At 39.7% G+C, this 26,012-nt stretch overlaps 1 protein-coding gene across 1 annotated transcript in view; it reads right to left on the reverse strand.

The window, feature by feature from the left end:
• Positions 1 to 182: 182 nt before the first annotated feature.
• LOC109032700 (probable tubulin polyglutamylase TTLL2) overlaps positions 183 to 26,012 on the reverse strand; it is a 44,812-nt gene continuing 18,982 nt past the window's right edge. The window contains 6 exon segments of the mRNA XM_072302472.1: positions 183 to 4,437; positions 6,173 to 6,445; positions 8,226 to 8,465; positions 9,966 to 10,168; positions 13,684 to 13,960; positions 14,752 to 14,893. Coding sequence (XP_072158573.1) covers positions 3,988 to 4,437; positions 6,173 to 6,445; positions 8,226 to 8,465; positions 9,966 to 10,168; positions 13,684 to 13,960; positions 14,752 to 14,893 — 1,585 coding nt within the window. The 3' untranslated portion in view covers positions 183 to 3,987.

Below are 26,012 nucleotides of genomic sequence, written 5' to 3' on the forward strand. Positions count from 1 at the left end.
AGGCGTAAGGTATTTTAGTTGTCTAGAAGAAAAAAAAACACACGAGAAAACGTTTAAAAGACGATGAAGGATTCCGAAAAATTTTAAATTATAGAACAAATTCTTGACTTGCAAATGCTGCAATAGATTCAGCATGACTAGGATAAGATAATAAACTAGTACTAAAGTTGGGGTGAGAATAAATAAAAGATCGTTTAATTTTTCTACTGTAGGAACACAAGTGTCTATTAAAATATTCCTCAGATTTTACACTTAAAAAATTTGAGGTCTAATGATACATTAAAGGAATTCAATGAATTAATTATAGTATGAATAACGGGCAACTTAGTTGTTGTAAGGCAGTGTGATAATGACATGCACCCAGAACCACAGTAATTTTACGTTAAAAATACTTTCCTCAAAGTAAATTCTTTTCAGTAAAACCAGGCAAGTGAAATAGAAGGTAATAGGCATGACGAAACCTGTTAATTGTAAAATATGATGCTTCAAAAACAATTTTTCTAGGATGAACAGTATCGCAAAATCAAAATAATAGAAATATATTGAAGAGGATGATTTTTTAATGTAATCTGAGTACAGCAAGAATATAAGCATCTTGCTTTTTTATTTATTCCAGTATTTTAACGACTTCATTTCGTCAGAATTTTAAATAAATAATTATTCTAAACGAACCTTCTGTAAAATCCATAAGCGTTGTTTTACAGTAAAAACCAAGGCAAATGTGAAGATGGTTAGGTTACCAAATCATGTGAAGCTGACTTTGGTCTTAGGCAATTAACAAACAAGGCAATGTGACGCTAGACAGAAAATAGTGGTTTTAGAATCACAGACAAAGCTTAATTTTATTAATTTTTCAGTTCTATGAAAAACTGTCCGAGAGGATAAAAATTAGATATGGCTGATAAAGAAAACCAAAATAATTTACAATTTTAATCTAAAAACTAAGATTAGACAACATTTTCATAAAGTTTATTCCTCAATACATATTCTACTGAAAGTGGCATATTAAGACCAAGTTACGTAAGGAGCAGCTTATGTTTCGACAATAATGTATAATGAATGATTGGGTGTGTCGGAGTGACAGCAAAATTTTAGTAGCTCTTCTCAGAAAATTGGATTGAGACGATAGATTTTATGGCTATTAAAAACCGCTGTCATTGCATTTGGTATGAATTGATAAGCTCATTTAACCAAAAATAGATGTCTCCATCAATAATCAGACTGAAACTCGCATAATCAGTTCATATGTCATCAATTTATCTATCGCTATGTTGACAGAGGGTCGTTGAATTTGGAAAACACTCATCTTAAATTTTCTGCTATGATTCACTAGTACCTACCTTCAATATTTATTTGACTCACCTCTTTACCCCTCTTTATCTCACTATTCGGATCAAAGAGTAAGGGTAGTTATGGAAAAGTTCCTAGCAGCCAACTGGCAGCAAATCACATTTTTTGGCTAAATTTATCTCTAACACCGGTCATCAAATTCACAACCTCATCATCACAGATCTGTTAGGAGACGTTCGTATATTAAAAGTAGATGTCAAGCAATGGATTCGATTTTTGATACCCTCTCCCCTTCTACAAATTAAATTTTGCTGAGAACACCCTTCCATCTAATTTCTAGGGAAAGAAAACGTTAAAAATGTAAATTATACTTTTTTTGACCCTTCTCCTTATTAAATGTTCAAACTACGATAAGCGTTCCCAACCGTACGCAAGGTTTGACTTGAAACTCCTGTCCCCTCGGCTCAGCACTTGACAGGGACCTCTTGACCTACCGTGGGTGTCGCACATTATTAATGAAAAACGCTTTCGATTATACATGAATTATGATGAGAAAATTGTCAACTCGCTACTGGCAAGGTGATTCTAAAGAATCTAGGGACGAGATCAGTCACTACGTTGCGCTGCTATACGGTTTATGTCTTTAAGAAGCAATACTCATGGTAAAGTAAACATTAATTTTAGATATTGACCCATAACGTGTACCGGTATTGAGTGGTGTGACATTAAATTTATGAAGATTTGTTGAAAATTGATTACGAAAATTACGAAAACTGACTTCTATCATTCAACCCCCGATGTGTAAGAAAGAGAGATATTTGATATTATGCTATCTCCATCTTACACATTGAATCATTGAACAAGAAAAAAACACTAAGAAATGACCCGAACTGTATGTAACAAGGTGGTGAAATAGTGCTGGGTCCACACCATTTCGCGGGGAAAACAAAACCAAAAAGTTCAATTATGGAGTCAAAATATTTTTGAGCTCTAATAAATACCAGTCCGAGACTGAGCGAATCATTGAATCAAGTTCTTTTTGTAATTTTTTATCAAATCTCAACGAATTCTCACAAATTTAATGTCATAACTACTCATTATTAATGCTGCTACATTGCGAGCATAGAACACATGTGTTTAGACGGGTAATGCTGCCTGATCACGTTACAATAGGGCAATGAATTTCCTCAGTTTTCAATTTATTTTTATAAAATTTCCCATTTGAGAAAAAAATTATAAAAAATATTGCGAATTTAGCGAACCAAGCACTCTCAACTGCAACAATTAATTGCTCCTCAAAGACAGACCATGTAGCAGTGCAACATAGTGGTGGATCTAGATCACATAGGCGGATCCAGATGGGAGGGCATAGGGGGCGCACGCCTTTTTAGCTGGCCCGGGAAGAAAGGACGGAAAAGAGAAGGAAAAAAGGAGGAAAATACGGAGGAAAGAAGGAAGGAACGCAGGAAAGAAGATGGAAAGACGCTTACATTCGGTAACTATTCATGATGAAATTGACTCAAACTGATTGCAAAAATTCGTAAATATTCCGGGGGAGGCCCCCGCACCCTCTTCTCCCCTCCTCCCGATTTGAGGTATCTGGATCCGCCAGTGGCGAGGCGTGAATGATCGATTATCGATATTTCTCCATTTGTAGCTACGGCAAGGAATCGATTCATAAGGTGCTCGCTGTAGACACCCTGTCTATCGATCCTTTCCCATAGGTTTAAATGGCAAATCAATCGATGTATCGCAAAGCATGCCCCGCTACTAGGATCCGCTAGAGTACCTATTTTAAGAGAGCATGGCCACTGGTGTTACCACCTCTGATTGGCTCAGCCATCTTAGGCTGAATGGAGCCCTTAGGACCCAAAAATGGCGGACGCCATAAGTTAATGTAGTGCAAAATGACTCAAAATGTACTTTTCTTTGCTCATCGTAACGAGAAAACCCAAATGCACTATTGCGACTTCTTTACATATTTTTACGGCTAATCGTGTGCAATTTTCGAGAAAAATTATCTTAGATGTAGTAATAAGGTTGGCAGCAAGTGCGGTTGGTGATAACTGTCAAAAGTTGGCAATGACCCCCCTCCCATCCTCAAAAACCAAAACGAAGCACCGCCATTTTTGGGTCCTAAGCCTCTCCATGGGGCCCAGTAGAGTCCCTTTATACCCAGAGTTAAGACAACTCGATTATCAGCTGACTGGCAGCCGGCCTTGGCTGGCCATGGAGGCCGAAACGAGTGCACCCAAACGAACGATATTGAGGGATAAGGATCAGGAATCCTGCGATGTCTGTCAAACAAAAACAACAACATCAACAAATTGATCAATTAAAAAGAAAATGAGATTGGTTTGTGAATAATTTCTTAATCTATTTTCATTTTGGACCGATGGAAATAACAATTTACTCTTGATGAACCACAATTAGGTAATATTTTCATTATTCTTGTTCACATTCGAGGTACCGCCATCTTGGTGCACTCGTTTCGGCCTCCATGAGCGAGAACCAATCAGAATTGGATTTTTTTTTAGGCCACTTTCAGCCCAATCAAAAGTGAGTTGTCCTAACTCTTGGTATAAAGGGACTCTAGGGCCCAGTGGCCATACTCTCTTAATATAGGTACTCTAGGATCCGCCTATGCTTGATCAATTAGAATTCCTAAAAGAACGATCTGAAGACATGACGAACTATTCAGGAGGGCGGCAGCCAGACGTCGCCATGAATCCCTAAATTATTAAGCAGCATATTATTGAGGACCTCGTCGGACATGTGCTGGTTCTTGGCGAAGACCTCCTTGGCGACCTTGAGGTACCTGCCGACGGCGGTGACGACTGGCCGGATCTCGCGGTCGTTGAAGAAGAGGCTCCCGGCGTTGGTGTCCCGGAGGTCGGGGCGGCGGGCGTCCCTCGGGGAGTGCGGGTAGGCCCTCACCCAGTCGCCCTCCTTGGCCTTGGGGCAGGACCAGTCCCGCCCGTTGCCCCACACCCAGAGGTCCGACATGGAGCCCTTCTTCTGCCCGTAGTTGAAGGTCCGTCGCGGTTGGACCCGCACGTTGTCCTCGCTGCAGGTCGCCCGGCTCGTCGTGCTGTCCGGGTAGTCTTCGCCCACGGTGATCGCTGGTAGGTTCGCCTTTGTGCGGATCTGCTGGATTCAGACATATAAAACTTTATACAACACTGAAAGAGTTACGGGCTATATAGACATATCCTTCCCTATCGAGTCCCCATGACCTTCCGAACTTTTTTATCGAGTCCTTGCACAGAGAAAAAAACTTGGTGCGTGAGACTCGAAGTTTAGGTCATATGGATCTCTTAAGTTTTCGGATTGAGCATCTGAACACTTTAGGTCCAACTGCTGAGGTTTGGATCACACATCTGAAACTTCAGTTCTTACATCTGAAGTACTTCGGTTCTCACATCCGAACAACTTCGGTTCTCACATCCGAAAAACTTCGGTTCTCACATCTGAAGTACTTCAGATGTAAGAACTGGAGTTTCAGATGTGTGATCCAAACCTCGACAACTAGACCTAAAGTGTTCAGATTCTCAATCCGAAAACTTCAGAGATCCATATGACCTAAACTTCGGGTCCCACGCACGAGGTTTTTTTCTCCATGTGGAATATTTCCGGATTACATACGCCGTCCCTGAAAAATCGTTGAAATTTTATGGGAAATGAAATAGAAATGAAATTTTATGCAAAATTTCATTAAATTATTTAAATAAATTCAGCCGCCCGACCACTCACTTTCAAATGCATGTATATGTGTGTGCACCTGCAAAACTGAAGCATATAATTTCTGCATTGATGATGGATTTTATGGATGTTATGAGGAGGTTGCGTCGTAATGTTTTTAAAATTTTGTACATCGACATCGAAGCCTCAGAAGAGCAACGAACAGACCTGTGTTTGAGAGTCGATGAATATCACACTACACTGCCTTGATAGTGCAGAGGCTTATTTAACGCCTTCAATTCCCCGTGATGCAAACTTACCTACACTTCGTCCTATTTTTCCTATCACTCGTGGATTCGACGGAGTCGTGCGCATTTGTGCATTAATTTCGGAATTTTGTGCGGCTATCATCGTGGGTGGGTTACATTGACACTCCCAGGAATTTTTATATTAGTATTATTTTGTATTTTTAATGACGCCACGATATTCTGACGATATGACAGAAGAATACTCGGACCGCGTTGAGCAGGAAGAAACCAAGGCACATCTGCTATTGCCAAATGTAATTGGGCAGTTTTATTTTTTACAAGAGAACGTTTATGTGCATTCCTTTAAAATTTTAAGGAATTTCAGTCAATCTATGTAGAAAATTTACTGAAATTTGCACCAAAATCCGCACAACCGTTTTCATGTAAAAAATTAAATTACCCAATTAAATTTGGCAATGACCAATGTGGCTTAGTTCCTATCTACTTAACTCGGTCTACCTGGACTACATTCTACAATATGGAACTACTTTACGCGGCTCATTATAGAAGCCCCGTATGTGTCGTTGATTTCCCTATTCAGATACGTGATTTCATGGATGAGACAGAAACAGTAGTTCCTTATACACTGGAAAAAAAAACACATTGGATCTAGAGTCCAGACACTTAAAAACATCGACAAGAAAAAATACTCTTGATTCAATCGTATATTTTCTTAAATCAAGAACCAAGCATCTTAATTTGAGCGGATTTCCTTTTGATTTAAGCTTAAATCTAATTGAATCAAGAGTATTTTTTCTTGTCAATGTTTTCAAGGGTCTGAACTCTAGATCCAATGTGTTTTTTTCCAGTGTAGCAAAATGTAGTTAATTTTATTGAAGCAAATGTACGACATGAACAAGCAGGGCCCGTAGTTTTAGTTGAAGTATACTTGCCTGTCTAGTTTTTAGTCTGGTCTTTCGGGTCTGACCGGCCTCTCTGTCATTGGCGATGTTGGCCGGGTTTGGCGATGTCCGGGGCGGTGTTGGTTTCTCCATCTCGTTGTCATTGATATCCTTCTGACAAACGCCAACACTATTCACCCCGGAGCAATTTTTTTTCACAGTCCGATGTTTCTCCTTGCACTGTTGCCGTTTTCGCCATTTTTTCGCCACAGTCACAACGTTCACCGCTGTCCGCGGTCGCGGATCATCACGTGCCGAATGGACCTGCGATTAAAATATTTCAATTTTTTCCACCCTTCTTTTCTTTTTTTGGATGATAATAATTCCTTCTTCTACAGGGTAGAGTAGAAAGAAAAGAAGAAGAAGAAAAAAACACTTTGATGGCTAAAGTGCGAAACCACGTATCTCCATTGTGGTATTTCAAAATTCCCGCTCCTATTTCATTTTTTCGATGAAAAATAAGCGAACTTTATAGCTTGAAATTTGTTTCGAATATTGTGCTTACGGAGAGGAAAAACCGGGGAAAGTTTTCAAGAAATTACGTTGACTAGATTTCCAAGAAAAAAACTAAGTAAGACAGGCAGTCTGCAACGTCGCACAAACGGAGATACGTAGGTTCGCACTATAGCCATTGACTTATGATCAACTACGGGACAGAGAAAATTGAATTATTGATCTCAGAGCAGAGAGGAGTCATGCACAAACAACTCAGCATGGAAACATATCGAAAAACATTTAAAAAAAAAATATAAACCAAATTTTTCTTCGATCTTTGATCACAATTACAGAAAAGTTCGGAAATGCCTTTTAATATCAATATAATATTATATCGTAATTATTGGAGTGGAGTTAATCGAATGCATTTAAGCTGAAAGGGACTGCGTGCAAATGAATTTGAAAAAAAGGAAATTTGTGAGAGTTGCTTGCAGGCTGGAAGGTTCCTTTCGATTTAGGTTATTTGCGCATAGTTCCTCGCAGCATGTATGGACCAACTTTAGGACTATTTGCGTCGTAAGTATTTGATAAAATTGTAAATTATTGTTCGGGCTCAATTTCAGTAAACTTGAAGAGGGGTGTTCGACCCTTGGATGCAGCGCAATCACTTGAATAATTGCTTTAAACGCAGGGATCCACGCGTACAAATCCTATTAACAACATCATCCCGTAAAGTTATATCATTAACATGTCGCAGTGAGCTCTCTTTCACGAACGGGCGATGCGTAAATTCCGCACCCAACACCGTCCTCGATACGTAGTACGGTGAGCTGCACTAATTTACAACACACGAGGTAAAATGGGTCTTTTTGCGTTTTGCGTTTTGCGTTTATATTTGATCAAAGTTTCGACGCAAAAATACGTCATAGATTCCAGGCACTTCAGGAATGAAGTGGCTTAGGGTCGTGTTTCCAGTAGTTCCTTAAACAGCCTCTTTCCTTAGGATTTCTAGAACTTTTAGAATTTTTAGAATTCTTAGAACTTTAGCGCGGATTTCTTTGAAAATTAATTCGCCGAAATTTGCACAGAAATCCGCACAACCGTTTTCATGTAAAATATTAAATTGCTCAATTAAATTTGGCAATGGCTCATGTGGCTTGATTCCTTTCTACTTAACGCAGTCCAAATAGCGTTCTCAAATGGATCAGTGAGAACGAAAACACACCAAATCGAAAAAAATGAAAATAATCAAGATACATACGAAACTACACAGAAATTAGTCTGATAAAACGATTTTTGGTGCCTTGAAGGCAAGTACTTACGACACTTTAAATGTCCAAGTTGGAAGAGTTGCGGTAACTTCAATGCCCTTTATGAAAATTGACTGTCTTTAATGAAAAGTGAACATTTTCGAGCTACCGAGTTGGTGTGTTTTCGTTCTCATTCTCACTGATTCGAATTGTGAATATTCCGCAGAGGAGGCTCCTTCAATTTTTTGAATAGGTAACTATTGCTGCAGACAGGATGTCTGTAGTATACCTTCCCAATTGAAGGCGCGGTTCAGGTTATTTACGTGCAGCAGTGGCATCCAACCATGTTTTAGTTTTACCTGAGGTTCAGTGCTGGCATAGGATTCATCATCGGTCTGGTTGCAAGGTTCCTCGTCATCGACGCTCTTCCACGTCTTCAAACTCTCCCGTCGGATGGCGTCCTCCGACCAGAGGGTGAAAAGGGACAGACCCGTGTTGCAGACCGGCAGCCCCAGGAGGTCGAACAAGTCGTGGAGCATCGGTTTCTTCACGGCTGGATCCACATCACAGTCGTTGCCTAGGGCTGGGCTTAGGTTAACCTAAAAAAGGAGAGAAAAAAATCAACGCACATTGAAAAAAAAACTCCCGCCGTGGAAGCCGCACTTACGGGTCACATGCCGTCCGCGTTCCAGGCTCGGAGGCCGAAAGTTCCGGGCGTAGCACCCAGAGCGATCTAAGCTACGGCTCCAGCACCCGGAGGTAACAGACGGTATGTCTACACTGTTAAATATCACTGATTTACTCTGAGTGAAAAAAAAAAAAAAAAAATCCAGCGTGAATTTCGCGCCGCACTTATTTTGCGCCGGATGCATGCACCCAGAGTAACAGGTGGTCAAAATAGCAACTTAGTAAGCGTGAATTTCGCGGCGGGATTTTTAACAGTGTATATAGTAGCCCGTAACTTTTTCAGTGCATATAACTATTTTGCGGTAAAAGAATTTGAAAGGTGAATGAATCAAAGTAAAAACTAAAGAAGAAAAAGTGCAATTTCACAGCAGACAGAAAAAAAAAAAAAAAAGCTCACGGTGAATATCAAAGTCATCGCAGGAATATTTAGACAACACTTTGCAATCAGGAACTATATCATGGCGTAAGTCCCCAGCCACGTATCGCGGTTTGTGACGTTGCAGAATTCCTGTCATATTTTATATTTTAATTGGAAGACTACTCAATGGCAACTATTGAAAACTGCCGGGATTTTTTTTCTCGGTGCGAAGCAAATTGTGCGAAAACTTCAAAGATTAATGTAGATTTGTTATCCATTAAAAAAGTAAAATAGGAGCGGGGATTTTCAAAAACCGCAAACGAGATACGTGGTCGCGGATCTTCACCGCCGTATTTTATTTTGTTAAAGGAAAACAAATCAATATTATTTCTTGAAGTTTTAGCAGAATTTTCTTCGCACAGAGAAGAAAAAACACGACAGCTAGTTTTTAATAATTGCCGTTGAGTAGTTTTCTCTTTGAAAGATAAAGTATAAAAGGAAGTCTGCAACGTTGCAAACCGAGAAACGTGATTGCGGGCGGACTCAAACCATCAATATACCTCTTTAATAAAACTATCTGCATGGAGAACCTATTGACTCATACGTTGTTTCTAAAATAAGCCAAGATTGGACCGCATTAAACAGAAAGTAACCAAGCCACATCAGCTATTGCCAAATTTAATCGGGCAATTTAATTTTTTACATGAAAACGGTTGTGCGGATTTGTGTGCAAATTTCAGTGAATTTTCTGCACAATACAAAGAAAATTCCATATAATTTTCAAAGGAATCTGCACAGACGTTCTCTCATAAAAAATGAAACTTCCCTATTAAATTTGGCAATACTGTTGCGGCTTGGTTCCTTTCTGTTAACCGAGTCCAATTAGTACCTATTCATTTGAATATTTTTGTCCCTCTAAAATGTTCGGTGTTTATGAGTTTTTCAATAATTTTCACACAATTAAAGTAATCTAATCAAAGTTTTCGTCGCCTAATTTTCTTGTAAGGTTCTCTCTTCATGTAAGGTTATCTGGCCAAAAGCCATGGAGTCCTACCTCCAGAAGCCAAGGGTTTAAATTTGAGTCCAGGAGGATATCAAAACCGTAGAATTCGAAACAATTATTCGTGCTCGGTACCCCATTAATTTGGCTAACAATGGTAAGGACGATTAACGCTGATATCCTCTGCCAAATTAGCCAGTCTGGAATGAACGCTTGATGAAAGTAATGTCGAAGCTGTTTCAGATTCCACTTGCATCCTAAAACAAGAAGATAAAACATGAATCATGAACTAAAAAACTTTCACAGATGATTGAAGACTTTCCGCATTCAATACCTCCTAACTTGTCTGGCGGTGAATAAAGGCTAAAACAATTCGGAGATTGAACAGAGTTTGACGATCGTGAGACATAAGTTTTTATCGACTGTTCATTCAGGTCCACTTATGAATGTTCATCTAATTTGAAGCATGACTTAACAGAGCGTTTATAAAATTCAGTGTCACTGGTTGCATCGATCACATTTTTAATTTATTCATTGGGATGAATTCAAAACTTTTACCTAATTTGTGTTCCTGATAAGACCATTGGCAGAACTAGAAAATTTTCGTAGAGGGGAGTCTAGAGTTACAGAAAGAAGGGTTAAAAAAGGGGTCCATCAAAGAGGGTCGAAGCATTTACTAGATCATGTGTGGGAGCTCTGGGAGCCCCCGGAAAAATGTCGAATAATAACGTCACTTCAAACGCAATTTTGATCTGCTCATAATTATTACTTTTTTAAAATAGAATTTCAAAGATGAGGGTATATTTATCTGCAATAACTATCATAAAGAAGGAAAAACCAAATAGAAAGTAGAAATAATTGACAACATATAACGAATAGAAATACATATAATATATAGCTAAGATAGAGAGGAACATTTGGATTACATTTTGCAATGAAGAACCACTATCTCTGGCTATTTCATAAAAGCACGTATCTGCATAGGGAAACCAATGGCATGTATGTTATTTCTATAATGAGCCAGAAATAGTGGTTCTTGATCGCTAAATGTGGTCCCTTTCATCACGTTATCATCTTCACTTTAAATTATGTAGACTAATCATCTCCCCAAATAAAAGTGATCTTGTATTATTTTCCCCATCTTAGGACACATTTCTGCTGTCCTCAGCAAAAACGCCGTGAATCCATTCTAGATTTTTTCAGCTTTTTACTGAAAAAATGTTTTATTACCGAAAAACCCATTTGGAAATATAAATTCTGTCCCGGTTTAAAGACAACGTATGTGCCATTGGTTTCCCTATGCACATAAGTATTTTTCAGATGAGCCAGGATTTATAGTTTCAAATTGCAAAATGCAGTCCATTTATCCTTCTTAGTTCTTCAATAACTGTGGCATACCACCGAGAATTCAAATTAACAAAATGATGCATCCTAGTGATCAGGTTTTCTCGTAATAGAACAGTATGAGCGGAACTCTGGTAAAAATTGGCAGTAGATTCTGTGTTCCAAAATACCATAGACCTACAACCGGCTGTAAGATTTCCAATAGCTTCTATAGCCGGCAACACAATTTCTTATAGCCTTTTATAGCCGATGGCGATTAAGCAACAGCCTGGCGATAAAGTGTATGCTAAACGTTACTAATTACGGATGCTAGGACTTAGTGAGTTTTTGGACTACCGCTCTCTTTTTTGGCCGTAGTATCTTGATTTATTTTGCGAGGAAAGCTCCGTACTTTTGAAGGATGCCTGTCATTCCTAATATGTTGGAGCGCCTTCAGTTTCGTATGATACTGTGCAATACCTCTGGTGTGAAAAGTTGCTTCAAGCGCCGTGTTACGCTGCGGCGCGGCGCGGCGGGCGGGCAGCCAGCGCAAAACGCGCACTGGCGCCTACAAACCTAACAGGGATACTTCACGCATTGCGCAATCCGTGAAGTATCCCTGTTGGGTTTGTAGGCGCCAGTGCGCCGCCGCTCCGCTTTGTGTTAGGCTCCAATATAATCTTGCGGAGTCAGCGTTTTTCAACTCATGTCTTTGAAATGTTTGCACACTCTGTATGGATTATTCTCATTTTAATTGATGAAAAAAAAATAATGTGCGTTTTGTAAATATTAAGGTGATTCCGTACAAACTTAAGGGTTTACAAAGCACACGGATTTCTACACAATTTCTTATAGCCTTTTATAGCCGATGGCGAAAAAGCAACAGCCAGGCGATAAAGTGTAAAGCCCGGCGATAGGAACTATAGCCCGGCTGTATAATTTTTTATCGCTTCGTGTAGCCCGGCCGTATGATTTTTTCCACTTTCTACAGCCAACTATATGATTTTCTATCGCCTCCTTCAGCCGACTATAAGAATGCCTATGGTATTTTGAAACGCAGCTCCTATCGCTAATTTTTACCAGGGAAGAAAAATGCAAATTGTTGATTGGAGCTACGGCGTTTATGCTGTGGACGGCAGATTTGGACTGCATTTTGCAATTTGGAACTATAAATTCTGGCCCGGTTTAAAAACAACGTATGCGCCATTGGTTTCCCTATGCACATAAGTGTTTTTTTTCAGATGAGCCAGAATCTATAGTTCCAGATTGCAAAATGCAGTCCATTTGGACTGAGTTAAGCAGAAAGGAACCAACCCACATTTTGGAAAAAATTGAGTTATGAGTGGTTTTGAACTCAACCACTGCTCTACTATCTATCGCCAAAAATTCAAAGATTTTGTTGGAGCAAATTTTGCAGAAATTGAACTTGAGGTTTATCTTTTACATTGAGTCTTATGCAGGAGCCAAACTTTAAACCTCTTTTTCTCGGTTCGATCTCGATGTGGCTTGGTTCCTTTCTGTTTAACTCCGTCCATTTATACCCAGGAAAAAGCATCTTTGGGCGAGCTAACGACCCATCCGCGATTCAAAGCAGTGGCCGCCGCGCAGTGCAAGGCATAATGGGTGTCGAGGATAGCGTGATGGCATTATCTTTTACACGCTTATTATCCGCCCAGGAAAGACGTCTAGCCATGTAAATGTAATAAAAACCATTTCCCTCTTCCTCCGCTCGAATGCAAGCGCCAAATGCACGTTGAGTCATTTTTAGTTGATGCAAGTCAATCCACGTGCCCGTTTACCGTGCCGCTCCTTTTACGAGTTATCAACAGAATGTCACTAAAATGACCTTTGACATTTTTTATCATATTAGAACTTGGGAGGTTCGAAAATAAGGAAGTCGTTTTACACGGAGTCTATGAAAAAGATCGTTATGGCGGGCCTCGTGGATCGCACTTCGCAAAAAGGAACCAGGTTTTTGGGAAACAGATGCCTGCTGTTCTGCCGTGCTGAGGAAAATCACCGTATGAACCTTTAGGCGTTGCCAAGTTTCCTCTGATAAAAACCGAGATTACTGGGAAAATCGTGAATATTATTTTCCAAAATTTGCAGAAAATTTAGTGGGCAATTTATTCTTGAATATCTGAAAATGTCAAGGAAAAACATGCACGAATGTTGTCAAAAATAATTGTTTTGCAAGGGAAATTTAGCAACTCTCGGATGCTCATACGGCGTTCTTTCTTAGCACGGCAGTGCTAGTGTAGAATGTCTTTTCCACCACTTAAAAAGGGACATTTTCTAAGTGGGCAAACAAACCATGGACAATTTAATAGCGTAGACATATTTGACTGTGGATATAATTTTAGTAGGAATTTTAATGTAGACGCTTTGACTGTAGTCGAAAAAAGGTAGCCCTTTTTTCTGTTGACGTACTGTCTGCATACCGACTTACCATGGCCGACTCTATCCTTCGTCTCACAGTAGCCGGGGCCGAGTTTGTTGAGCGAGCAGTTGGTGAGATGCGCGAACAAGTTATCCAGATGAGCCAGCGAGAACTTCTCAGTGGCGAATCGGGCGAGCCCTTCCCTGTAAATGTAGACTGTGAGGGGGTGAAATGAGGGGACGCACACGTAGAGCCGCAGGTCGAACTTGTAACCACCGATGAGCAACGGGTTCTTGATATATTTCTGCACCACCGCGTGCGAGTCGTACACCAACTCACTCAACTTCTGAAACATTCAATCCAAAAGAATTAACCCCAGTCTGTCAGACTCGGGCCTTAACATGTGTCCAATGAGAATGCTGCACCGGCAAAAATCAAGGAGAGTTTCGGTGCTGCACAGTGGATCGAGTCAATGAGAGAGGTCGGACAAAATTTGGAAACTTTAAAAGCTCATAACTCCGTTTACATGAAACTTCGAGGGTTTAAAAGTGGCTTTACTGGTTTCCTCGTGAAATTTTCCTCGGAACGCACCCCTTGAAAATTATAATGTGACGAATTAAACGTCAACATGGGCAGTTTTAGTTAAAAATTGCATGTCCGACCTCTCCTGTTGACTCGACCCACTGTGCGCCGGAGGCTATGTAGTGCCGAAAAGCCCAGAGTGATATGAATGCGAATTAAAATTAGCAATAAAAAAGCGTGTGACAATCGGCAAAACGAGTAGATTCCGGAAGTGGATTCCAGTCCATAAAGAGAATGGATTTCGTACCGCATTCACATCCTTCGGGGTTTATGGGTGCTATATACTTGTAGACTCCAGCACAGAATTTTACTCTGACTTTTTTGACGATGCATTCAGAAATCGAAGGAAAAGATAAGCAGAAATAGATGGAGAAGAAAAAGGCGAAGAAGAACATTTCTCGATTTGCGCTTGTTGCTTTCTTGACACATTTATTTTTTCAAAGTTAAAGATTTTCTTCGATCAAATTAGGTTGGGCTATGTTGAAATGTAGCTGGAGTTCTAAAACTTTATGGGTGTGCATCACCTATGTCACTTTTATCTATCACTTGACTTACTTTAAAGAGAGTGATTCCGCGACCTTGGCTTAGACCCACTGGCTTACAAATCCATACGTCCTCAGATTGTTCGCCATTTTTTTGTCTGCTATATTCGCTGACCAATTTTGTATAATCTAGTGGCAGGTTGTAAGCGGCAGGGCTGAAAAAAATAATAATAATGGATTAGTTCTTATTTTAATATTTTTAAGCTCTCTACGAAGCTCTTCAAGCTTACCGCAAGCACGTGTCTCACAGGTTGTATTGGGCCAGCATATTCGAGCTTTAGATGTAGAGCTACACATAGTAAAAAGAATCAGAAATCAAATTGGAAAAAAGAAAAAATCTAGTGTCAATCCAGCCGAAGATAGGAGAGACGTATTCGGGCCTCGTTTTTTTAGCTTCTCTCGCGAATCTGCGCGACAATTCATCGGCAGCATGTAGCGGAGCGTTGCGAATTCACGCCACGCGCCATCGCGCCTGCAATTTTGCAGACGCAACACGGACATCCATCGAGCACGAATAGTTGTATCTCTGCGCCGTCATCAATTCGCTGCGTAACGTAGAGCGGAGCATTGCGAGTTCGCGCCTCGTGCCATCGCGCCTTCAATTTTGCAGACGCAACACGGACATCCATCAAGCACGAATAGTTGTATCTCTGGGCCGTCATCAATTCGCATCCTTTCTCTTGCTCTATTTCCATATTGTGTTGGTTCCGTTTGTTTTATTTGTAATTTTGCCACAAGGGCCACGTGAGTAACACAGCCGAAGATGAGAGAGACTTAATCGAGCCTCGTTTTTTAACTTTAAACTTCTTCCAAATCTGAACGACACCTTGCCGATAGTCCAGAGCATCGCGAGTTCACGCCTCACGGCGCAGCCGCGCCTACAATTGGATTACATTTTGCAATGAGGAACCACTTTCTCTGGCTCTTCCATAAAAGCAAGTATCTGCATGCGGAAATCAATGAAATGTATGTTGTTTCTAGAACGGGCCGGAAATGGTGGTTCCTTATTGCAAATTGTAATCCAATTTTGCTTACGCAATATGGACACCCATCAAGCACGAATACTTGTATCTCTGTTCTGTCATTGACGTGCGTTTCTGTCTTGTATGTTTGAAATTTGAGAAAAAAATAAGGGTAATTTTGTTCAGGGTCGGATTAGAGTTCCGAGGCCCGAGGTACCCGCAGGCACAAGAGCTCCGCACATTTGCGGTTTGCATACTTTCTAAATTGAAAGCATTTCACCTGCAACGACTTGCTGAATCCAAACGAAGGTTCAGGTAGTTCTCCTAGCTTAAAGGGGGAGGGAACTTCCTGAATCCGACTTTTTTTTCGAAACCTATACTTAAAAAATCGCAAAATTGCCGCCTCTCCCTAAATTTGCCGCCATAGGCCGCGGCCCATGTGCCATCTACCCCTAAAACCGACCCTATTGGCACGTCATGCTCCTGTTCACTGGGTCTTTTACATATCAGTGGTCTCATAAACAGACCAAGAGCATCCTCTGGTGCGATGAAGCAAGTTGACAGACCCGTGTGTAAACAACCACGAGAACAGTCAGTGTCGAGGCGCGAATGATTCATAGAGAAAAAAAAGGAGGTGTTTGCATTTCGGGCATCTTGGACTTTTTTGATGACGTAGGTGGGTACAGCGTGAAGAGGACGTCGCTGTACCCAGCTGTACCCACCTACGTCATCAAGTCATCAAAAAATTCCAAGATGCCCGAAATGCAAACACCTCCTTTTTTTTCTCTACGCGAATGATCGATCATCGATATTCCCCCATTCGAAGGCGTGGTACAGCATCGATTATTAAGGTACTTGTTACGAACACCCTAATTATCGATTCTTTTCCATATGTTTAAACGGGAGGTCAATCGATAAATCGCAGAGCACACCACGCCGCTACGAGAACATCGGTTCCGCGTGAAGTGATGAAATGCAGCTTCACAAGAAGCCGCGGGGGAATCAATTCTTCGCGGGCTCCGAAGCGGTATGATCGGAAACCAGGCTTTGTTCGGGCGAATTAGGGCGGTTGTAATGATGATAGTTTATCGAAGTTGGATTTTGGGGTCCGGAGGAGTAAAATTTACATTTTATCTATCACGGTCGCTCGTAAAATTTAAGTGACAGTGCATGTGAAGCCACGAGGACGATTGTCGGGTGGCGTCGTCGTCGGAGAGAAGGAACAACATAGCATGCTCCATCCCCCCCCTCCCCGACTCGCCCAGACTCCTCCTCGCCCGAAAAAGAAGGAGAGAGTAAAAGTGAGAGTAAACTAAAGAATGAAAATGAGAGTGATGCGGAGGGAGGTTCATTTCACTGGTCAAAACACACTTTATTAAAAAGAAGGAAGAAGGAAAGGAAGAAGAAGGAAAGAGAGGGAATGAAGGAAATAAGGAATTTAAAAAGAAGGAAAGAGTAAAAGTGAGAGTGAACTAAAGAATGAAAATGAGAGTGATGCGGAAGGAGGTTCATTTCACTGGTCAAAACACACTTTATTAAAAAGAAGGAAGAAGGAAAGGAAGAAGAAGGAAAGAGAGGGAATGAAGAAAAGAAGGAATTTAAAAAGAAGGAAAGAGTAAAAGTGAGAGTAAACTAAAGAATGAAAATGAGAGTGATGCGGAAGGAGGTTCATTTCACTGGTCAAAACACACTTTATTAAAAAGAAGGAAGAAGGAAAGGAAGAAGAAGGAAAGAGAGGGAATGAAGAAAAGAAGGAATTTAAAAAGAAGGAAAGAGTAAAAGTGAGAGTAAACTAAAGAATGAAAATGAGAGTGATGCGGAAGGAGGTTCATTTCACTGGTCAAAACACACTCTATTTAAAAGAATTAGTGGGCGTTTGTCGACTTTGCTTCGCTTCTCAGAGAAAATAAGCAAACAAGCTGTGATACGTTCTTGTCAGAGAAGCGGTCAGCGGTTTCCCATTAAAGCGCGTTTTTGAGTTCTCCGAAAGATGATAACCACCGTTGAGATAAAAAAAACTAGCTCACCAAAATTTCAATTTGCAATTTTGAGAAAACTACACCGACACTAAAAAAATAAATTATATAAAAACGATTATCGTCCTCCGTGCTTTGACATCAGAGGTATTAAATAAAAGTATCACAGATTTTGATCTTTGAATGACGATTTTTGATCAGCATCCATCGACGAGTTTAAATCAGTAAAAATTGACGCTCAAACAGGGTACACATTCCCATGTGGAACGTGCGGGGCCCTTTACGAAATTTCATAAACTGTCGAAATTTGATTGTCTGCCTGGAAATTTTGATAAAATACCTGATTTGACTAATTACCTGCGATAGATGTAGTTCCCATTAATTTAAATACGTCCAATTTTCAGCCCACTCAAGGACTTTTTACCAGATATTTTTACGAGGTCTATTTTGAAGGCAGATCGAAGATTCGGGACACAGAAAGTAAAACGCCATCCGACCCAACCCGTTCTGACGTGCCATGGAAAAACGCCACATGAGCCCTCAGACGTTGACAAATTTCCTTTGATATAGTATGACTTTTCTCGGAAATCTGTGGATATTTTTCTTCGAATTTTTCAGAGATTACTATCAGCAATCGGATCTAAATTATCTGAAAATTTCAAGAGAAAATATTCATAACTTTCCTCAAAAATAAACATTTCACTGGGGGAAAATTTGGCAACTCTCGAATGTTCATACGGCGTTTTTCCTTAGAACGCACTGGAAAAAAAAAACCACATTGGATCTAGAGTCCAGATTCTTAAAAACATCGTTAAGAAAAAGTACTCTTGATTCAATCGGATTTTTGCTTGAATCAAGAACCAAGCCTCTTAATTTGAGCGGATTTCCTTATGATTCAAGCAAAAATCCGATCGAATCAAGAGTATTGTTTCTTGTCAATGTTTTCAAGAGTCTGGACTTTAGATCCAATGTGGTTTTTTTTTTTTTTTTTCCAGTGTAGCACGACAGCATTGGCGTGTGCGGTGGAGGAAATAGGGCTATCTCGACGAACATGATCGGCAATATTGTAGGTACAATAGCACCGCCCGATACTCGGGATAAGCCATCGAGAACCATCCGTAAGTTGTTAGGATGTCAAATATCGTTAATCCGAATCGTGCTCCCGGATTCAATTACGGACGACACACGAAATTAATAAAATCTCTGCATGTTCCGGTCTTCCGTGCAGCCCCGCCGCCGCCGATCCAGGTTAATTTAATTTGCCGAACCCGTCGTTCTGTTTAAAACGAATCGGTCTGGTTTTCGGGGCGAGACGAAATCATCGATCCGACGTCAGTTTTCATCGTGTGTCACCGCTTGATTTATGTTGAGGTGACCGATGATCGTGTTCGAGGTTGAACGTGCCACGGGTATATTGGGTATCTAGCAAACTTCGCCAGACTTCAAGCGCTAGTTGCTACGATAAGCGTGACCACTCAAGTGTAGGCGGAACTGGGGAAAATTCTACTCATCGGTCCCCTCTGATAATTTAAATAATTTTGAGACTTCACTCCGTGACCTTTCCCAAGTAGCATAGATTGCAATTACATAGGAAAATTATTGCTATACTGGAAAAAAAAACACATTGGATCTAGAGTCCAGAACTCCAGACTCTTAAAAACATCGAAAAGAAAAAGTACTCTTGATTCAATCAGAATCTAGCTTAAATCAAGAACCAAGCCTCTTAATTTAAGCGGATTTCGTTTTGATTTAAGCAAAAATCCGATTGAATCAAGAGTATTTTTTCTTGTCAATGTTTTCAAGAGTCTAGACTTTCGAATTCTCGATCCAATGTGTTTTTTTTCCAGTGTGGGAAAATTATTGCTATCGCATCAGATTGTTTCGAATGATGTCTATCTTCTGACTGAAGGGGCACCTCTTTTGAAGTTTTATCTGGCGATACAATTGAAATAAATTGCGTTTTTCTTTGCACTACAAATTACATACCTTTTTGATCTCATCTTCCTGATAGTTTGAAATCGGCATTTACTAATCAATAAAATGGTGTAAAAATCTTGCAATTTGTTTGTACTTAATCGTAATTTTATTTAATTTTTTTAATTTTACCGTGCGACTTGGGATTACTTCATCTTTGCAATTTCATTTGAACAGATTTTTCGGTGATTTTTCTTCTGATAAGTCTGAATCTTTGTAGAAATTAGTGTAATGGATATGCGATGGTCGTTCAGAGAGTAAGTTTACCTATTCAATATCTCCTAAATTAAGATAGATAAAAAAAATCTCCTAAAAGCGTTGAAAAGGCACTACTCTAAGCTTTTTAACGCGCTATGGATTTTTAAATTTGGTTTAATAAAACTCTAGAAAGGTGCTCGTACAATGCTCATGCATCTTTTTGTGGCTCATATCGACACGTTCCGAAGGGTACAATGATATAATTCACGACACGATAAAAACATATTCGGCTACATCTGCACCTTCATAAACTTATCTCTTGAGGCTACAATTTAAGCTGAATCGGCGTAAGTGCGTGACTGCATTTTCACTGTCCTAACTTCCTCTCATGTTTAGTTTCTTTAGTAAAAAACTAGGTATAATACCGTCCTGAAATTTCGTGAGTAAATTTGTGTATTTTATAATCTGAGGAAAATTCAATGGAAGTTTCAAGACGTTATGTTGCATCATAGTCCCTCGTTTTCCACACGAAGGAAGGTACCTCCATTCCAAGGTTGCAAAATTTACTCGAACAATTCAATTTTTTAGAGAGATATAACTGTGTAATTTGCGTCCAAAATTTTGCAGATTTTGCGGTAATATCTAAAAAAAAATCCAGTGGAATTTTCAGTCAGTACCACTTAACACTGATCCATTATAATGCACAAATTGTTGCAATACTGATACAAATTATGCAACACTGCATCTTAGTTACGTTCTTTCGACTGAGAGACAACGAGTTCTCTGTTGAAAAAATAATATATGGAAGAATGTCAGGCAACGTGCAATGTATATAGGTTGGTTCTGGTTCAGTTCACCAAACTGCAATGAATGATGATTATTTTTCATGTAAAATTTACTAATTTATTGATTCTAGGTAATCCAATCACTTTCCAATAGATTTGGCGGCGATGGGTGTTAAGTTAGCTGCTATGCGTGAACAGGGAAAAAAGTTTGCTCCGTTACCGTTGCCTAACTCTCTCTCGGAATGAAGTTGAGTTAAGTAGGCCTCAAACTCGATTAAATCTTACAAACTACTCGTTAAATGACGTAAAAATAAGGTAAAAGTCCCTGCTTTCGCTCTAGCACTCAAACTTAAGTCGTTGGCTTGTTTCTCAGGTGAGTACGCACGAACATAATTTATCATTTTTCTTAAAAACCAAACCAACTTGATCACCGGACTCTTTGAAGGAAGAAAACTTCCTTACTTAAGATGCACTCCTGACTATATTTTGCAGCACTGTGACCAAATATGTACATTTATGTGACAAAAAGTTGATGATGCACAACTTTCCCACGAATAGTTGTATCTCTGCGCCGTCATGAACGCGCGTCATTTTCTTTGCTGTATTTCCATGTTTTATTAACTTTGTTTGTCTTATTTATAGTGGTGCTTCAAGGGCTATGTGAGTAAACATAGCCGAAGATAAAAGAGACGTAATGGGACACCTTTTTTTTTTTTTTTTAGCTTCTCTCCCAAATATGAGCGGTACTTCATCGGCAGCATATAACGGAGCACTGCGAGTTCACGCCTCGCGCTATTCTGCCTTCAATTTTGCAGATGCAACACGGACATCCATCAAGTACGAATAGTTGTATCTCTGCGCCTACATCGTGAAATCTCACGTGAATCCCTCCTTCCTTATTTTCTTTCTTCTTTTTCTTTTGCTTTTTTCAATATGTGTCAAACATTGCTTCGCACAGCCTTTCAGAGACATTACGATGGGTCAGAATTTGTTTTAAAAATTGATTTTCTAAAAGTATGTGGTGGTCCAAGCTTTCAGAGATATTTTCATATTTGTTTAAACTCTAAATTCCACAGAGACCCCGTCTCGAAAATTCAAAAATAGGATCCGTTTGAAACGATGTTTTGGCGGGGTGATATGACGTAACGAGATGGAAGGGATGGCGATGAATCTCAGCTTTAGGTATCTGTATCACTCTGTTACGTCAATTCGAATGTTGACGTTAATTGGACAGGTTTTAATGAGTTTTTTCTCCGTTGGAAACGAATTTTTCAATGAACTCTTTGGTCTTTCCACGCAATTTCACCAATGGAAAAATATACTACAACCCTGCAAAAATTCCTTTCTACTACCCCATTTCAGGCTTCGGAGTCCTTCAAAATCCTCTTAAGGAGCAAAAATTTTAAGAAGGCTCGCACCAAAAGTTAAGCGCAAGGATACAGCGACCTCAAATCCGGCCAGAAAACATTAGGCTCGTGAGAATAACGGTCCTAACTGGATTTGGAATAAGTAAGTCGGTGGCAAAAATGCGAAGCCTTGTTGCTCATTGCCACGTCTGAAAGTTTCCGTTAGTATTTTATTTTTTTCAAAGAGCAAATTGCCAAATTTAATTGGGTAATTTAATTTTTTACACGAAAACGGTTGTGCGGATTTTTGTGCAAATTTTGGTGAATTTTCTGCACTTTGCAAAGCAAATTCCTCAAAATTCTGAAAGGAATTCGCACAAACGTTCTCTTGTAAAACATTGAATTGCCCAATTAGATATGGCAATAGCTAATGTGACTCGGTTCCTCTCTGCTTGACGCGGTCCAGATATATTTAGAATATTTCGCTGACAGAGAAGAAAAATTAAGGAAGTTTTCAAGAAATTCAAGAAATTTCATGAAAAAAAAAATAAGGAAGTTTTCACGTCGAGTCGTTTGTCAAAGATAAAATAAAGTATGGCAGTCTAAGTATGGCAGCACAAAATATAGAAGAAAAATTAAAAAGCTTTGGAAATCATTAAATTAGACACGGAACCACCTGAATATGTTCAAAACACACGTCATATTTTCCTTTAATAAATATTTTTTTTCATGAATTTAAATGAGACTATTCCCTGCAGAGCGTGCAAACATTTCAAAATCATGAGTTGAATAACGCTGACTCCGCCAGATTTAATATTAGAGCCTAACACAAAGCGAAGCTGCGAAGCACTGGCGCCTACAAACCTAACAGGGATACTTCACGCATTGCGCAACGCGTGAAGTATCCCTGTTAGGTTTGTAGGCGCTTATGCGCGTGTCACGCTGGTCGCCCGCCGCGCTGCGGAGTGCTACGGCGCGGCGTTTCAAGCAACTATTTCGCGACATAGGTGTTGCACAGGATCATAGGCGCTCCAAGTATCCCACGTATCAGGAATGACAGCTTCCTTTAAGGGCACAGAGCTTTCCCTGCAAAATGAATCAGATACTACGTTACAAAAAGAGAGTGGTAATCTAAAAAACTCACTTAGTCCTAGCATCCGTTTTTAATAACGTTTAGCTATCATAATTTTTGAATTTCATTAGAGAACAATGTGACTTGATTTAGGCAGAAACATTGAGTATGCCGTCAAGAAGATTTTATTTTGAATCAAGAATAAAATAGCTGAGTGAAAGCGGGTTTTTGCTTAATCTATAAGTGACTTTTCTTTTTATTTAAACATCATTTTTTCTCTAAACAGGCATTATTTTCTTTATTGATTCATAAGGAAATCTTCTCCGCGGTAAATTTGAGCATATTTCTGCTTGAATCAAGTCACTTTTTCCTTTAATTAAATTCAAAAATCATGCTAAACGTTACTGGATCAGATACTTGGACTTAGCAAGCTTTTCGACTACAGCTCCCTTTTTTTCGTCGTCACTTGCTTTAATTTGCGAGGGAGCCTCGTGCTTTTGAAAGATGCCATCAATCATGATATGTTGGCGTGCCTTCAATCTTGTATGATACTGTGCAACACCTTCATGGCGAAAAAGTAGTTCGAAGCGCCGCGGCACGCCGGCGCCGTTGCGAAGTTATCGTACACAGGAAAAATCTAAGAGCCTTCAGCTGAGGAAAATCATCAAAAGGTTCATCCGATTCAAGTATAAGAGGATGGGATTTTCTTCAAAGATAATTAAGTCTTGTTGCACCAAAGAGGTGTAGAGAGTTTTAGTGAATTTTCCCTCATGGAATTGACGCCAAAATTCTCAATTATACATATGTTTCAGTTTGGCCAACCAAACAAACAAAAAACGAGCAAACCCTCATTCCTCCGATATACATATATTATACATTTCATCCAACGCCGTGAACAAATGTTGTTTGTATTTACATGTTGACCAATCAACTTTGGGTCTCAATAATGGAGATGTTGCATGTGTGAGGGATTTGCGATTTGACTGTTAATTCTTATGTAAAAGTTCGCGAGAAACACGATGGTGCCACTGGTTTTCTCTGAAATCATCTCCCAAGCTCAAAAAAAGCTCTCAAAGTGAGGCGAAAATGGAGGGGATATTCCGCCCTACCCTGAGAGTCCACCTCTACATAAAAAAAAAACTCTCCATGCAAAGATAGGGAGCAAATACATTAGCAGGGTTGCCGTGTTTTCAGTTTTGGAGTCCCCAAATGAAGTGGCAGCCCTGTCAATGTATTTGCTCCCTATCTTTGCATGGAGAGTTTGTCTTGATGTAGATGTGAACTCTCAGGATAGCGTGGGATATACCCTCCATTTTGGCCTCACTTTGAGAGCTTTTTTTGAGCTTGGGAGATGATTTCAGAGAAAACCAGTGGCGCCATCGTGTTTCTCGCAAACTTTTACATACGAAACAGTAGTCAAATCGCAAATCCCTCACACATGCAACATCTCACATCTCCATTGGTAAGAGGACCAAAACCCCCCTGCCGAAAAAACGCGTGGACTTAAACTACTGGAAAAAACAAGTGCTCAGACAAAAAATCGTTGACGAAATGTCCTAATACCGTTAGCTCCCCGTTGGCATCATTGGTTTTAACCACGGATACCTCGATACAGATGTGTTGGATAAAAAGACGAAATCCTTGAACATGCATTCCGTTATTTTACCATTTTTTCATCATGGGTCGTTCACTCGATCATAATTTATTCAAATCAGGAGCGTAGGAGCGAAGGGCCCGGTGCGTGACTGGAGCCAGTAGTGATGTTTGCTGACACTCCTGCATGCCAAATCAATGCAGAACTGTTTCGCGAATCTTGTTGAAATGATTTATAGACGTTACCTAATCATCACGCAATTTACTGGTTCGACAGACGCCCCATTGCTCTATATACCCTGCATTTGTATGCTGAACAGCTGTTCTGCCGTGTTAAAGAAAAATGCCGTATGAATACTCAGTTGTTGCCTAATGTCTGCTCACAAAAACCGATTTTTTTCCGAAGATTTATTTTTACTTTCATTTGCATTCTTCTCAGAACAGTTTTCCCAATGCAACATAAAATGTCTGAAAATGTATATTTAAGAAAGTTCATCTATTTTCTGGAAAAGGAATATTTTGTCAGAGGAAATTTGGCAACGCTCGAATGGTGGTACGACTTTTCCTTAACATAGCAGTAATCACAATTTTAGAGGCTGTCTAGTAATATGAGTTACGATACGAGAATCATTCGAGAAGGCCTATGGATGGCCTGTAGTGACAGTTCGTTTACAATTTTCGAAGGGAGACGAGAAGATCTCAAAGCCCCTTCAATCCGCTGAATATGCAATATAGTTGCTTGATCTTGTTCCAAATGCAACTGTGGTTGCTGTAGTACTTCAATGCAGCGGATCTGAATCAAATTTTTTCGTCCGCGATTTAGGAATGCAGCTAAGAAATATTCTACCTTTTACAGTTACTCAGAGGCAGGACATGGACTGAAGGAAATTCAGAGATTTTTTAAGGTTTTTTTTTTTTCTTTTCTTTTTTCTTCAGAATGAATTTGAAAGGTAAGTAACTTAGTGGTGACGAGACATTCTTCCATATACTTAAACGATTTTTGATGGACGCAGAGCAGAGGACATGAAATCATTCGAGAAATCTAAATCGCAAGAATCTGTTCTAAAATATCTCCGCATGAAAGAGTCACAAAAAATATAACAACGCAAAAATTAAACAAGAGCCACTGCTTGTTCCATATTCTTTTTCTATTTTTTTCCTGCGAAACAAGAGATATACCGCTTAATTTATCCATGTAAACTTATATACGCAAAATAAAAGCACCCATCCAAAGTGAGCCATTTTTTTTTCTTTTCTATTTCAATCTATATTTTTACCTTCTCACGATTACGTTTCTAATTTTTTTGCCCCTGTTTCTCCGTGGACAATACACTTTTGTATTTCATAAGCAATGATGGTACTTATCAA

The sequence above is a fragment of the Bemisia tabaci genome, chromosome 7 (assembly GCF_918797505.1).
Source record: "Bemisia tabaci chromosome 7, PGI_BMITA_v3".
NCBI lineage: Eukaryota > Metazoa > Arthropoda > Insecta > Hemiptera > Aleyrodidae > Bemisia > Bemisia tabaci.